The sequence below is a fragment of the Cariama cristata genome, unplaced genomic scaffold (genome assembly GCF_000690535.1).
Source record: "Cariama cristata isolate BGI_N322 unplaced genomic scaffold, ASM69053v1 scaffold34592, whole genome shotgun sequence".
NCBI classification, from domain to species: domain Eukaryota; kingdom Metazoa; phylum Chordata; class Aves; order Cariamiformes; family Cariamidae; genus Cariama; species Cariama cristata.
This window is the reverse complement of record NW_009602690.1, coordinates 248-13,985: the sequence shown is the minus strand read 5'-3', so window position 1 is coordinate 13,985 and position 13,738 is coordinate 248. Positions and strand designations below refer to the sequence as shown.

General features: G+C 48.7%; 1 protein-coding gene across 3 annotated transcripts in view; it reads left to right on the top strand.

The window, feature by feature from the left end:
- The window catches only part of PKM (pyruvate kinase, muscle), a 15,301-nt gene extending 1,781 nt beyond the window's left edge, over positions 1-13,520 (top strand). The window contains exons 4-11 of one of the 3 annotated variants that reach the window (XM_009694884.1): positions 2,178-2,309; positions 2,508-2,694; positions 3,536-3,806; positions 4,470-4,620; positions 5,752-5,904; positions 10,079-10,245; positions 12,471-12,652; positions 13,245-13,520. In XM_009694884.1, coding sequence (XP_009693186.1) covers positions 2,178-2,309; positions 2,508-2,694; positions 3,536-3,806; positions 4,470-4,620; positions 5,752-5,904; positions 10,079-10,245; positions 12,471-12,652; positions 13,245-13,351 — 1,350 coding nt within the window. In that variant the 3' untranslated portion in view covers positions 13,352-13,520. Of the gene's footprint in view, positions 1-2,177; positions 2,310-2,507; positions 2,695-3,535; positions 3,807-4,469; positions 4,621-5,751; positions 5,905-9,421; positions 9,589-10,078; positions 10,246-12,470; positions 12,653-13,244 lie in introns of all 3 variants that reach the window. The other 2 variants (XM_009694885.1, XM_009694886.1) reach the window with 2 other exon arrangements.
- The last annotated feature ends 218 nt before the right edge of the window (positions 13,521-13,738 follow it).

Here is a 13,738-nt window from a genome sequence, read left to right as displayed (position 1 = left end):
TGTTAGCCAGTAGCAGCTGTAGGTGGCTTTACTTACTGAACCGTGAGCTTCACAGTGTGTAACAGCTTGGCCTCTCACCCTCGTGGCCTTTAAAGGCCACAGGGCACTGTTGGAATCGAAAGGTCTGATGCTTAGCTGTGGACGACCATCAGACCTTGACTAAACGCTCTGGGGTAGTGTCGGTGCATAGGCTGCAGTTAGCAAAATCTGCCTGAAGAAAGGGTAGCGTGGAATAACTCTGCCCTCAGTAGGCAAATCGTGCAGCTGGATGGCTCTTGGGCCGAGTGGCTTGTTAGGGAGTTGGTCGCCAGGCTCAAACACAGAATTTTCACACTGTTAATGCTCAGCGGAGCTGCTGCTATGGTTTGTGTACTTGTTAGCTGAGGTCAAGGACAGGGACTGTGGCTTTCTGCTTTGGGTGAGATCTAATTGCACATTTCATACAGATGAGGTTAGATTTCAGCAGGGCCTGGTCTTGCTGTCATCTCCTGTTGAGTTTGACTGTCAGCCATAGCCCATCTTAAGTCCCCTCCTGGTTCCTCCAAAACACTCCAGTTTCCAGTGAAGCCTCAAAGAGTTTCCTTCTGTTGTGAGTGCTTCGGTTCTTGTGTCCACCCCAAAGTATTTAACAGGGCTTCAGCTTCCACAGAGGTGCTTTAGCACCTGGCTGCCACTCTTTTTATATAGAAAAAAAAATTGCTTTTACTTCTAGCCCTGCCTGTATTTCTGTTCTGCATACGTAACTCTTGAGGAAGTCAGACTCCCTACGAGCCAGTTAGTCCTTGCTATCAAACTACAAAGGAAAAATCCCAGGTGACTGGGACCAGATAAATGTAATGGAACCATTGGGACAGGTTTTCTGTACTGCATCCGTCTACGCTGTGGTGCATGGCAGGGTCGGGGCCTTCTCAGTGTCAACTTGCATATTCAATCAATAAACTAACTGATTTTTCCCTGCTATAAAGAGTTAGCGGTTGTGGTATATCTCTGGCCGAGGGCATGCACGCTGACGTTAGCACAGCTTTTTCTGGCCCAACCTTCCTGGCACTGGATTATTGTCCCTGCGATACTGAAAGTTGGTGTGCAGGGCTCGTGTCAGGGTGGATGGGTGGCATAGGGAGAGCCAGCTGTTTCCAGGTGAGTCAGGTCAAACACCATCGGTCTGAGGCACAGAGAGGGGAAAGGGTATTTCTTATCTATCTAGTCTGTCGAGTGTTACACAACTTGTAGTCAAGGTTATCTCTTAATGTTGTTTAAGCCAGTAAGGTAAACTGATCTGTGGGTCATCCGAAGCTCATTTGAGGTAGTTGGGATAGGAGTTTGCAGAACTGTCTGTCCTGAAACTGGCAGCATTAGTGAAATGCTCCTGCACACGTGGAAGTTTGGAAGCTGGGTGTGTGGTGTCGGAGTCTTGAACTTCTGGCTGTGATTGCTTTGGCTTTCGAAATAGAATGTAAATACTTATATGGATAACGTCCTCTTAGCAAATCCTTTATCTTTAGGGGAAATTTAAGCCAAAGAATTGTAAAAAAGCTTGTCTATCTGCTTGCCTTATCATGACTGATAAGAGGGGTCAGGCTGGGGGAGTCAGCAGCACGGAGGATGGCATCCTCCCTTCTGTGCTCTGAAGGGAGAAGGAGAACAACCATGTGTAGCAGTTGTTTAGCTGTGATATTTTCCTGGCATTCCAGAGTCTTTCTGTGCACATAAATCATCCAACTGCCAGCAGTGCCAATGTTCTGCCATGTTGAACAGGCAGATGTTCAGCAAAGCTTTCGGAAACGCTCTTACTGAAGGCCTGTTGGTCAGTGAGCCATCTTCAAACAGCAAGTGTATGTCCTGGTGGAAAATCACTTCAGCTGAGCACTTGGGCTGTCTCCTCAAGTTGTCCTTCTGAGTGAAGAACTGCAGGCACTGAAGGCACAGACAGATAACTGCCAGACTCCACTTTCATGTGGGGAAGGCCTTTGTATCCTCACACTCTGCTTTTCTGGAAGCTCAGTCTGAATTAAATTCTCAAGCTAGAACTGAAATTGAGCGTAATGAGAAAGCAGAGCTTTCAGCTTGGGCAGCATTCAGGGTGCGTAGTGGTCTTTCTTGAAAGTGGTGGAGTACAAATGGGCTGAACATTTCCATCTTTATTTTTTTCTGCCCCTTTTTTTTCCCCACCTTACCAGTATCATGAGGGCACAATCAAGAACGTGCGAGAAGCTACAGAGAGCTTTGCATCTGATCCCATCACTTACAGACCTGTGGCTATTGCACTGGATACCAAGGGACCTGAAATCAGAACTGGACTCATTAAGGGAGTAAGTTGCTCTTTTTTCTCCCACTTTCTTCAGTGTCTGAGACTAGATATTGTGTTATGCTTGTGGCCTTTTCCAAACAAAAAATGTCTTGAGGTAACAAGCCAACTACCAAAAATTGGGATGAACAGCTGCAAGCTGGGAGGTGGTTTTGTGCTGGTTTTTCACTGGTTTTACTGAAATGCATGTTTTGACACACAGAGTGGCACAGCAGAAGTGGAGCTCAAGAAAGGTTCAGCGCTCAAAGTGACCCTGGATGATGCCTTCATGGAGAAGTGCGATGAGAATGTGCTGTGGGTGGACTACAAGAATCTCATCAAAGTTGTAGATGTTGGCAGCAAAATCTATGTGGACGATGGTCTGATTTCCTTGTTGGTTAAGGAGAAAGGTGGGTAACAACCATTCCGGCTATGCCTGTTTGTTCTTCCCTCAGGATGTATTTGTGACTTCCCTCCACTAACTGTTTTTTAGCTTGCAGTTCTGTATTAAAGAAAGGAGTAAGTGGTTCTTAATGCTGTAGTGAGACTTTAAGCAAAACTTTCTCTACATCGAGTGTAGCAAGCTTCCAAAAGCTAACTTCAGCTGGGTTTCACTAGACTGTCATCTAAAACCCCTCTTTAAAGGTGAGTATGTGGTAGGGACATACCAGTGCTCATAATCAAGGCCTGTTCAGCTAATTCATACTTTAGCCAGGCTAATTCGTATTTTTAATGCAGGGTTTAACTAGATTAACAGCATATAACCCCTGAGTTTTGTGGTTAAAGACAGAACTAGCTTTAACTGGTAACGTAGGGGCAAGGTTAGTTCCGCAATATTCCCTTTGTAGTGGTGCCTCGACTGCTTTACCCTCAAGGTATTGCCTCTAATTGCAGAGTGTGTGGGGAGATCGAGGTGAGGCTTTTGAGGTGCTTGGTTTGGTATTGCAGGCCTCCTGTGTGCAGAAGTGCAACCTGGTAGCTTTTTTGGGGGAGGCAACCCTAACCTCCTGCACGGAACAAATGGTATCTTCTCCAAGGACAGCATAGAAGTGGTTTTAAATCAATCTGTTGTGCTCTGTGGGTAAATTGCAAGCTTGTGTGTTACATAAATCCTCTGAAGAGAGCGGTGATGTGCTTTTTATCACGTGCGGTTGCTGTTGGTACTGCTGTTCTCAGGCAGGGAGGTGGTGTGGGAGCTGGCAGTGGAGAGCTTGCCGGTAAACACTGACCGTGGGAACACATCTGTTTCAGGCAAGGACTATGTCATGACGGAGGTAGAGAATGGCGGCATGCTTGGCAGCAAGAAGGGAGTGAACTTGCCTGGCGCTGCAGTCGACCTGCCTGCGGTCTCCGAAAAGGACATTCAGGACCTAAAATTCGGTGTGGAGCAGAATGTGGATATGGTGTTTGCTTCCTTCATCCGCAAAGCTGCTGATGTCCATGCTGTCAGGAAGGTGCTAGGAGAAAAGGGAAAGAACATCAAGATCATCAGCAAGATTGAGAACCATGAGGGTGTGCGCAGGTGAGCTTTGTGCAGGTGGCATTGCAGGTTGGGCACCCCTTATCAACAGAGGAGTATAGCCCCTTCATGCTGTAGTTGGGACTCCTGGTCTCTGACTTGCCAACAGCAGAAAACTTGCTAGTCAGAGTAACAGGGTGGTAATGCAGCCTGTCACTTAATGCCATGTGTGTGGGACTTGACACAGCTGTGGTATGAGCAGTGGGTTGTGTAACTGTCACATGCCCTGAGCTCATGGGGATGGTGTCATGGTCTCCCCGCATCCCTGAAAAATCTGTGATAGTCTTTGTGGTGAGCATGAGTTCAAACTTCAGCAAACTTGCTGTTCTGGATGCAAATTGGTGAGCTAATGTATGGGTATCACCATGTCTGTGACAAACTATCAGACTAAAATATCTTGGATCACTCATACTCCTCTTGATCTGTCTTTGTATAACTTTAGAAAGCTTTATATAGCACTTTATGTGTACTATGATGTGGTCTTGTTTTTATTCCTCCTACCCTGGCATTGCAGGATACCAGAATGGCACGTGGAAAGGCCCTGTGCCAACAGCGTAGCTGTGTATCGTGCTTGAGAACAATGCCCTCTTTTAGAGGAGGAGGACGGAACAGACGGGCGAGGTGCCTTGTAGAACAAATAAGATAACAACCTTCTCTTGCTGTCAGGTTTGATGAGATCATGGAGGCCAGCGATGGCATTATGGTGGCCCGTGGTGACCTGGGAATCGAGATCCCCGCTGAAAAGGTCTTCCTTGCCCAGAAGATGATGATTGGACGCTGCAACAGGGCTGGCAAACCCATCATCTGTGCCACTCAGGTACTGGAAACGCAACGCTAGCTCGTAACGGCTGGAGTCTGGCAGGATATGACTGTCGGTAGCTGTCCTGGCATGCTGTAGGGGGGTGGGCTGGAAATCATCCTTGACGGCATTCACTAGACTGTGAGGCAGTAAGAGCAAAGAGGTGTTGCTGGTAGCTGAACTGCTCATCTTGAGGCATTACTTTAAAGATGTGTTTGGGGTCTTCCCCAGTAAGGCCACAGGACCTTTCGGGTAGCTGCTGAAGGCTTCACCCTCCTGTGTAGCACTAAACAAATTCTGGGAGAAATCACCTATGCTTTGCCTTAGTATCTTGTAGCAGCACATCCATGTCTCATGGAGAAAACTTGCTAAGATTCCCAGGTATCTTACAGGATGCACCCATGCTGCAGCATCAGAAGGAACTGAGTAGAAGATCCATCTCCTTATTATCCTAGGAGCTGCTAGTGAGGGGGGGTGAGCTGACACTCAGCTTCACCGGTTCCAGTGGGGATCATGTGCAGACGGTCCTCAGGCACTGGCAGGACTGGTTTCCTACTGTGCTTGCTCTGTGCACAGGCTGTGGAAGCAGTAACTGGCTCTAGACAGTAGCTACCAGACAAGGCTCTGGATTTACAGCAGTGTGTGCTCATTTCTCATCCCGTACTGCGACTGAAACGCTGCCTCAGGCAGCGTTTCATGAGGAAATGAATGCTCTTTGCACCATGGTGAGCTGCAGTGGAGGGAAAGCTCAGCACCTGAGGATTTGAGCTTTCCATAAAGATGTCTAACACAATACTCTGCTCTAAAGAGCTCTGAGTTCCTTGGAGCAAGCCTTGTACTGAAAAGTTAAATTGGAAAGTTGGGAGTATTGTGCCTGTGATGCTGTGTGGGTATAATCTCCGTGGAAAAGAAGTAAATATAGAGCAGGTGTGACATGAATGGGTGGTTTTTCCTGCTGGTAGATACTTTAATTCAAAGCTGGTTAGTGACCAGACCTCTGTCCTGTACCCACGGGGAAAACTCTTCTCCAAGTCCTTAGGCTGCATCCTGCCTACTGCCCTATGTTTAAAGTACATTGAAGTGCACTAGTGAAAAAGCAGCTGGTTCCTTCTGTGGTGTCTTGATTTCTTTGGACTTGTTCTTTTCCAGATGCTGGAGAGCATGATCAAGAAACCTCGCCCAACCCGTGCCGAGGGCAGCGATGTTGCTAATGCTGTTCTGGATGGAGCGGACTGCATCATGCTTTCTGGAGAGACCGCCAAGGGAGACTACCCACTCGAGGCTGTGCGCATGCAGCACGCTGTGAGTACTGCCTTTGCTCTGGTGGGGAGACCGTCCCGGAGGTGGAAGCAGCAGTACTCTGTTGCCCTGCATCTTCCGTCTGAGCCAGGCACCTGAAGTGTGTCTGGTGCTAGGTGGCAGCACCTACCTGTCCAAATTAGCCATTTCTTTGTTCACATTCTTGCTGTGGGTGTTTCTTTACCTAGCATGGTCCTGAGGGCCTGAAACCTCATTTTGTGTGCTCCAGTCTAGTGTCAGGTGGAGCTGAGAACTGCTCTGCAGTGCTCTGAAATCTAAAACTTCAGATTTCTCATCCTAACTTTTGTTTAGGGCAGGGTAAAGGGGTCTTTGCTGTTACTGAAGTATGAGTTTCTTCAAATGCCCTATTTGTTGTGGCATATGAAATGCCTTAAGCATCTCCTTGACCTTGGAGAAGTTTAAGCAGTTTAGATAATGAAAGTTATCAGCTGACTCCTCTCGGGTGGGGGGTGGGGGGGTGGGGCGGAGGCTCATGGGTCTGATTTACAGCACTGTTGCATTCGGCACCTGGTGCGCTTGGTGTTGGGGGTGTTTGTTGCACGAGTACTGACAGCACCATGTTTTTACATGCCTGAACTGCCAGAAACCTCTGCTCTGCTTCAAGTTTACCCAGCTCATGTTTCAGCTGATAAAAACCCTGATGCCAAGTATCTGCAAGTGTTGCTTCTCCCCAGTTACCAGTGCTGTGAATCTCATCAGTGATAAAGTTCACCAGTTTTATTTGCATTTCAGGTTATATAGATTGATCAACTCAGCTAGTGTTTGTTTGCAGTGCATTATGAAATATCTCTTACCTGTTACTGGTCAATATGGAGTGGTGTTTTTTGGATGTGGCAAATGCAAAATATGACTTGATGATTACTGGGCAGTGACTGCTGGTTTATAGGCTGAACGCTAACGGTGCACTTAAAAGATTCTTCCTCACTTTTCATCCCTAAATCACACGGGTTGAATTTCTAGCAGGAGTTGGAAACTTGTTGCAGCAAACCTTAGGCCTGAGTTTCCATTCTGGCATTAATTCTTAGACTCAGGAAGGTTGTATTGTACCTGTCGCCTGAGCTCAGGATCCATTACCCGTGCTTCCATCTTCCTGCAGACCTGGGGGAACAGTGGTGTTCACTCTGCCACACCCCTGGAGAAATACTGAAGGTTGTAACCCTCTGTGCAGAGGAGCAAATACAGATTCACATTATTTAAGGTAACAATGCACAGGCAGCAAGGTGCCAACTCTGTGGTCGTGGGAGCACATCCCCCTACAGTCAGGATCTTTCATCTGGGCTAGTTCACTTGGCGTTAGTCGAGAGAAGCCTTGCCCAGCAATAGTGCCCTGAATAACCATGGTTTGAAAATCTGCACCGTGGCCAGAGCAGATGACTATTTCCATCTGAAGTGGCCAAGCGGGCATAGCAGGGAGAGAGCACCTTACCTCTGGTAAAGAGCGGCTCCTGTGTGCGTTCCCTGGCCTGAAATTGGTATCGGTTTGGGTTTATGTATTTGTTTATCCAGTGCTGCTACAGTAGTATTCCAAGTAAAGCTCCCTCTGTAGTGAGGTGCAGACAGCAAACGTCAGCTGTGATGCCGAGAACGCTCAGGGTCTGCACTAGGTAGTACCCTTGCACCTCTGAAAGACTTGACCTGTCTATCCCTGGTATGTCCCAGCAGCTTTGCTGGGACTCTGCAGTGATTTGGCTTAGCGATGCCTTTCCAGCTAGCTTTGCAGAGACGGGCTTGTTCTTCAGTAGCTGGCATCTCTGTGACAAAACTGCCATGTGCCTCAAGTCTAGTAGCAAACTTCCAAATGTTGGGCAGGCTGTTTCCTGCTTGTGGGAGTGTGCTTCCTTCCAATTCCAGTCTGTGATCCACAGCTGTTTTCAAATACCACCCTGGCTGTTCTAACAGGACCAAGGTTTAAATAGCTGCTCTCTTTTCCTTTCTCCCACCTCCACCCTGGTATCTCCACCTGTGTACCAACTGGAAACCCTCTAGCCATTTCCCTGTGAGTAAAGCTAGCTGTGATGTGGCGTCAGGAATTGCTGTGCCCTTCCACTGTCAAAACAGTCTCATGGACACACATGTTGTCTTACAGCTGGAGAATGCAGGCTTCCCTCTAAATTCAGGTTCACTCTGTGTGTTACGCAGAGCTGCCTGCCTTTGGACCAGGAGCTGGCCTGGCTACCAGCTCTTGTGTTTTTAGTAAGTGTTTTGAGGCAGATGCTTCACTTTACCTGACGGCAAGTGTAAAGCCAGCAGTAACAAAACCGACTGCTTTAGGACCAGAGTTGGCACTGGAGTGCTGTTCCTGCCTGTCACATATGTCCCGTTATTTTTAGAGATAAGATACTTAACTACTTTGGCTTAAACTGATATCTATGGAAGAGGGATAATTCCTAGCATCACATAAAATAATTCATTAACGCTAGAGTAGCCAAATTCTTATTTGGAAGATGTCTAATTACAAAGCTTTCACTATAAGGACACTTCAGTCTCTGCTTAAACATCAACTTGTCATGCTTTGTTTAGCAGCTGCTCACTTTCTGGAGTAACTGAATGAAGTTGTCCTTGGAAAGATAATCAACATTTGCATGCTTTTTCTAGTCTCTGCAAGCCTTCTTTATCGGGTTGTCAAGGGCTAACTCTTCTGAGATGAGATGAGAATTGGTCTTTAAATGCAAGTAATTCCCAACATACTGGGATGAATGGATCACTGAACTTGTTGCAAATGCTTAGTCTGACCAGAAAGCCCTTAGTTGTGCCTCTGCACCTCTTGTCTGTCCAAGTCTGGCACTGTACAAACACCCCAACATACGTGTTGTGACAACCCTATGAGGAAGACTTGTTCCTACTTATTTCTCTATTACCAAAAGGGAAGTTGGTACAGCACTTGGAGGTGAAAATTCGTTGGCTCTCAAGTTAAACTAAATCTAATGAAGCTGAGAGAGAGACAGTCCCCCAACTTCAGGGGTGACATTTGAAAGTGCATTGCTTGCATGTTGGCTCCATGAAGACTGTTCTAGCAGTGCCGTGTGGTGTTGGGAGAATATGGAGGGGGAACACGGAGCTACAGGGATTGCCTCTTAAGGAATCATAGGCAGGTAGGTGGTGTGAGAGTCTCTCAAGGAGGTAATAAGCAGCAGCAACAAAATGTGGCCTGACTGAGCTGGCTTGCTGTGGTCTTTGAAAAGCAATCTGCATTTGGCTGCTCTGAGAGGACTCCAAAATATGGCAAGAATGCCACCTTCAAAATGCCTGCCCCGTGACTAGGGCTTGCCAGTTAAATGGCGTGGTGGACCAGCCAGCGTGGCTGTGGCACATTAGACTGAGTTGCACTCAAGAAGCTCACAACCTGAGAGCCAAAGAGTTTCACAGCCTGACCTTTAATATCCTCTTGCATGCATTACTATGACAATTAAGCAGTTAACGTGATCTCATGTTACTCTGGTATATCTTTCCTTCTTTTCTTTCCTCTTTTCTCCTCGTTCCCTCTTACTCGGGCCTGCAGATCGCTCGTGAGGCTGAGGCCGCAATGTTTCATCGTCAGCAGTTCGAAGAAATTTTCCGCCTCAATGTTAACAACAGGGACCCTGCCGATGCCATGGCAGTAGGCGCAGTGGAGGCCTCTTTTAAGTGCTTAGCTCCAGCCCTGATAGTTCTGACAGAGTCCGGCAGGTAGGGCTCAGAGAGGGGGCTTGGTGCCAGTTCTTTCCACGAGTTAAAACATGCTCCATTCTAACACTGCAAACATTTAGCAAGCAGATTGCTGCTACAGTATCAGCCTTGCATAACTGCTGCGGTCTGCGTTGACTTCTCTTCTGTGGCAGGGAGGGACTCCAGGTAGGCAGGAGCAGAGCGAGAGTGCCTGGCAGTTGGCATGTATGTCACCTGAGTGTGGGCTCGGCAAGGCGAGGTGACTCAGCAGGTGCCACCAATTCAGAAAAGAAGCCTTGAGAATCGAATGGTTCCTCAATCAGGCTGTGCTATTTGGGTGGCTGAGTGTTGTGTGTTGAACTAAGTCTGGCCTTGCTAATTGGTAACTCTCGATGTCAAAAGCTGACAGTATTTGTGTGACACCTTGCTGATAGAGCACCTCGCCTTACCCTGTGCCGTCCTGAGCGTTTGACGTGAGTGTTGTCTTCCCGAATGCGTGTTGCTCTTATAGATTGCCCGGGAGGCCGAAGCCGCCATCTTTCACAGGCAGTTGTTTGAGGAACTGCGTCGTCTGACTTCCCTGAACTGTGATCCCACGGAGGCTGCTGCTGTTGGCGCTGTGGAAGCGTCCTTCAAGTGCTGCAGCGGGGCCATTATTGTCCTCACCAAGTCTGGAAGGTAGGAGGTGACAGGTTCCCTCAGGTCAAGCCCGCTTCATGACAGGGTGGGGGAAGGAGACTCGCAAAAAGATGACTTTGAAAGACTAGAGCTGTAGCAGTGAAGGCTGGGTTTTGGCAGCGACTCAGAGCCCAGGCTGCCTGCCTGTGTTGCCGATTCCTTGGGAGATGGGCAGACATCTCGAACATCTGCACATATGTAACCTCTGAGTTCCTCAGCCTGCCTCTGCCAGCGTGACATCAGCACCAAGCCCTGCCTCCCCTTCCTGTTGCGAGTGGCATCTCTGCCAGCAGTGCTGGCTGGAAGAGTCAAGGGAAAATAAGTGCTGCAGCTTCGATTCAAACTTCTTGGCAAGAAATCCTGGCTTTTAACATTAAGGCAGAAGTTCAGTGGATGCAGAATCTTTTTTTTTTTTTTTTTTTTTTTGAAAATTGAGGCTTTGGCCTTTTGTAGTAGCATCCAAATTATTGATCCCTTGCTGAACCTTTCAGACATCAGCCCTGCTTGCCTAAGCCCAAGGGGTGAAGAGGGACTGCTTAGCTGATTATTGTTAGGCAGGGAAACTGAAAGCATTGGAAACTTCCTCTTACAGACTTCCTTATGCCTGCCTGGGAGTAATCTCACTGAACAGGCAGGCAGCCAGCAGCTGAGTGCTGCCTGCACTCTCAGGTGAGCTCAGTGCCTTGGCTTGCAGGTGAGAGACAGCAATGCAGGTGCACTGGAACTGTATAGTTAGAGATTTCTGACTTCTATCCAGCGATGGTGACAACTGCCGAGTAGAAACTCGCTCTTCCAGTTGTGGGAAGGGAGCTGAAGCCTTGCTGATCAGCTTTTCCATCTGGAGGAACTAGGCTGCCCATTCTCAAAGCATGTCCGACCATAAGTCTCAGGCTGCTTTCTGGAAGAAAATCTGAATTTCTTGCACTGGGTTTGGACCAAAGAAATAGTGCAGCAGCGGAGATGTGATTATATGCATTGGACACGGTCTACCTGAAGACCTGGACCATCAGTGAATCCTTCACCTAAATTTACAGCTTAAAATGATTTGAAGCAGCCACTCTCTGCAGAGATGAGGAGTGACTATAAGCACTGAGTTTCTGGATACCCTTGTGCTTCTAATGTTTCTTTGTAAAAGGTTCCAGTCTTACACTTGACCTTTCTAAAGAGATTTGAACTCTGATATTTGAATATTTTTAGCTGTGGATTCTGTTACAGCCTCTTGAGTACCTGGATCTCCTACAGCTTTCGGGAGGTTTCTTGGACAGCGTGGAAAGCATTGTCTGAGAGCTGTCACGTGTGTTTGGGTGCTTTGAACGGACTGCTACTGCCTAGTTTAAGCAGCAATCTTTGAATATTGCCGAGCTTGCCTCCACTAAACAAGGCTGCAGAAGCTAGTGAAGATACTGGCATGCTTGTGAGAAAGATGGAGCTGTAAATGCCGTGGCCTTGCAGTTCTAATCTCCATTTATTTACCAGTGCCCAGGGAAAGGGAAGCCATAGTCCCCATCCAGGGTGTGCTGCTTGCTATTTTAAGGACTCTGTGCCCAACTTCCCAGTATAAATTTTGGCTTCAGTTGCATTTGCTTCCTGTTGCGTGCAAGAGCAGAGATCTGTGTGGAGGAACTGGCCTGTTGGCTGGCTTCAGCAAGTGAACGTGGCTGGGAGGCAAATGGCTTCCTCCTTGGCAAGCTTTGGGTAGCGCTGCTGGCACGGGCTCTTTCCATTCCATAAACCGGGAGCTCCTCAAAACAGAGGGAACTTGCAGGGCCCCCCATTGAGATGCCAAGGGCTGCTTGCAGAGACCAGAATAAATGGCACCTTGCCACCTTAACATAGCAACAGAGACAAATAAAGGCTTGTTTTTGGGACCAGAACACGCAGATGGCATTTCCTAAACTCGGAGGTGAGGTGATTTTCACCACAAGACTGGTGTAGGGACTGTCGCCAAGGGATGGCCTTTGGTGATGGTCCACCCAGTTGCCTAACTGGGAATTCAGCAGAGCATAAAGCTCGTTGGTGAGCTTGGCTCTTGCCAGCATCTTCTGCGGTCATCCTCTGTGTCCCCTCGGGTTTTGTGGAGCCCTCCAGGGTGACGGTCAAACCTCGCTGCCATTTGTGCTGTGGGTGGAGGTGCCCCTGTGGCTGTACACCAGCTTCCTTGAGCTCACTCTCAGGTGGCCGTGACACTAACGTGGTGCTTCACCTCATGTCTGGTTCCCTTCTAGGTCTGCACACCTGGTGTCCCGGTACCGCCCACGGGCTCCCATCATTGCTGTGACCCGTAATGACCAGACAGCACGCCAGGCTCACCTCTACCGGGGCATCTTCCCTGTCCTGTGCAAAGAACCAGCCCATGATGCGTGGGCGGAGGATGTGGACCTCCGTGTGAACCTGGGCATGAATGTTGGTGAGTGGTGCTGCACCAGCCTCACCCAGGGAATGGTCTGGTGGGATGTGGCGGTCCTGAGCACCTCACATGGTGCTTTTGGGGTTACTGATGGGGACCGGTGACAAAAGGAGAGGAGCTGGCTGCCTGCGTAGTAACGGTATCCGATTGGGAAACGGGGGACAGCAGTTGCATAAGCGCAACCGTATCTGATTGGGAAATGGGATAGTGACTTTGTCTTGGCTGCCTGAAAATAGGTTCCAGCAGAAAAGCGGAGTTGTTTTAATGTGGTAAGTGCTTGAACCATGATGCTCATTATTCCTGAGACAAGAGAAGTCCGGAGTGGGGCGGTTCCTTTCTCTGGCTTCTCTCCAAAGCCTGTGCTGTTGAATTTCAAGGTCTGTGTTGCAGAGGAGCCCAAAGCAGAGGCGAAGGGTCTGAGATGAGTGGGCAGCAGGAGGATGGGGTCTTGATACCAACCCAGAGCCATGGCTGCCGTGGGACAGGCTGTCCCCCTGCACCTCGGTGGTGTGGGTGACAAGCAGCGTTCCCTCTGTGGCAAGCTGGTGGTGGTAGGACCTGAACTCTGACATCTCCCTTTCTTCTCTCCCAGGCAAAGCGCGTGGGTTCTTCAAGAGTGGTGACCTGGTCATCGTACTGACGGGCTGGCGCCCTGGCTCCGGCTACACCAACACCATGCGCGTGGTGCCGGTTCCCTGAACGTCTGACTCCAACCAGCAACCACCTTCCTTCCCCCTCCCCTCCGCTCCCCTCTTCCCTCACGTTAGACCGGCCATCGCTTGCGCTGTTCTCCTTGTCCCTAGAGTGGATGTAGGTTGCTAAACACCACCCAGTGCAGCAGCAGCAGGGGGAAGAGACCTTAAATCACTAAAAAAAAAAAAAAAATACTTGAAGTGTTTAGTTTTTTAAAAAACCTCTCCCTGTAGTGAAGTCTTGCCCTGATGTATGTTGGAGTCAGCGTAGGAGGTTCCAGCATGGTGCTGGGACTCCTCTTCACATAGTGACTGTCCTCAGGGTGTGAAATGTCCCTTTCCCTGCCCCTGTTTTGGGGTGATGGGGAAGGGGAGAGGCGACGTGGTCAACGGT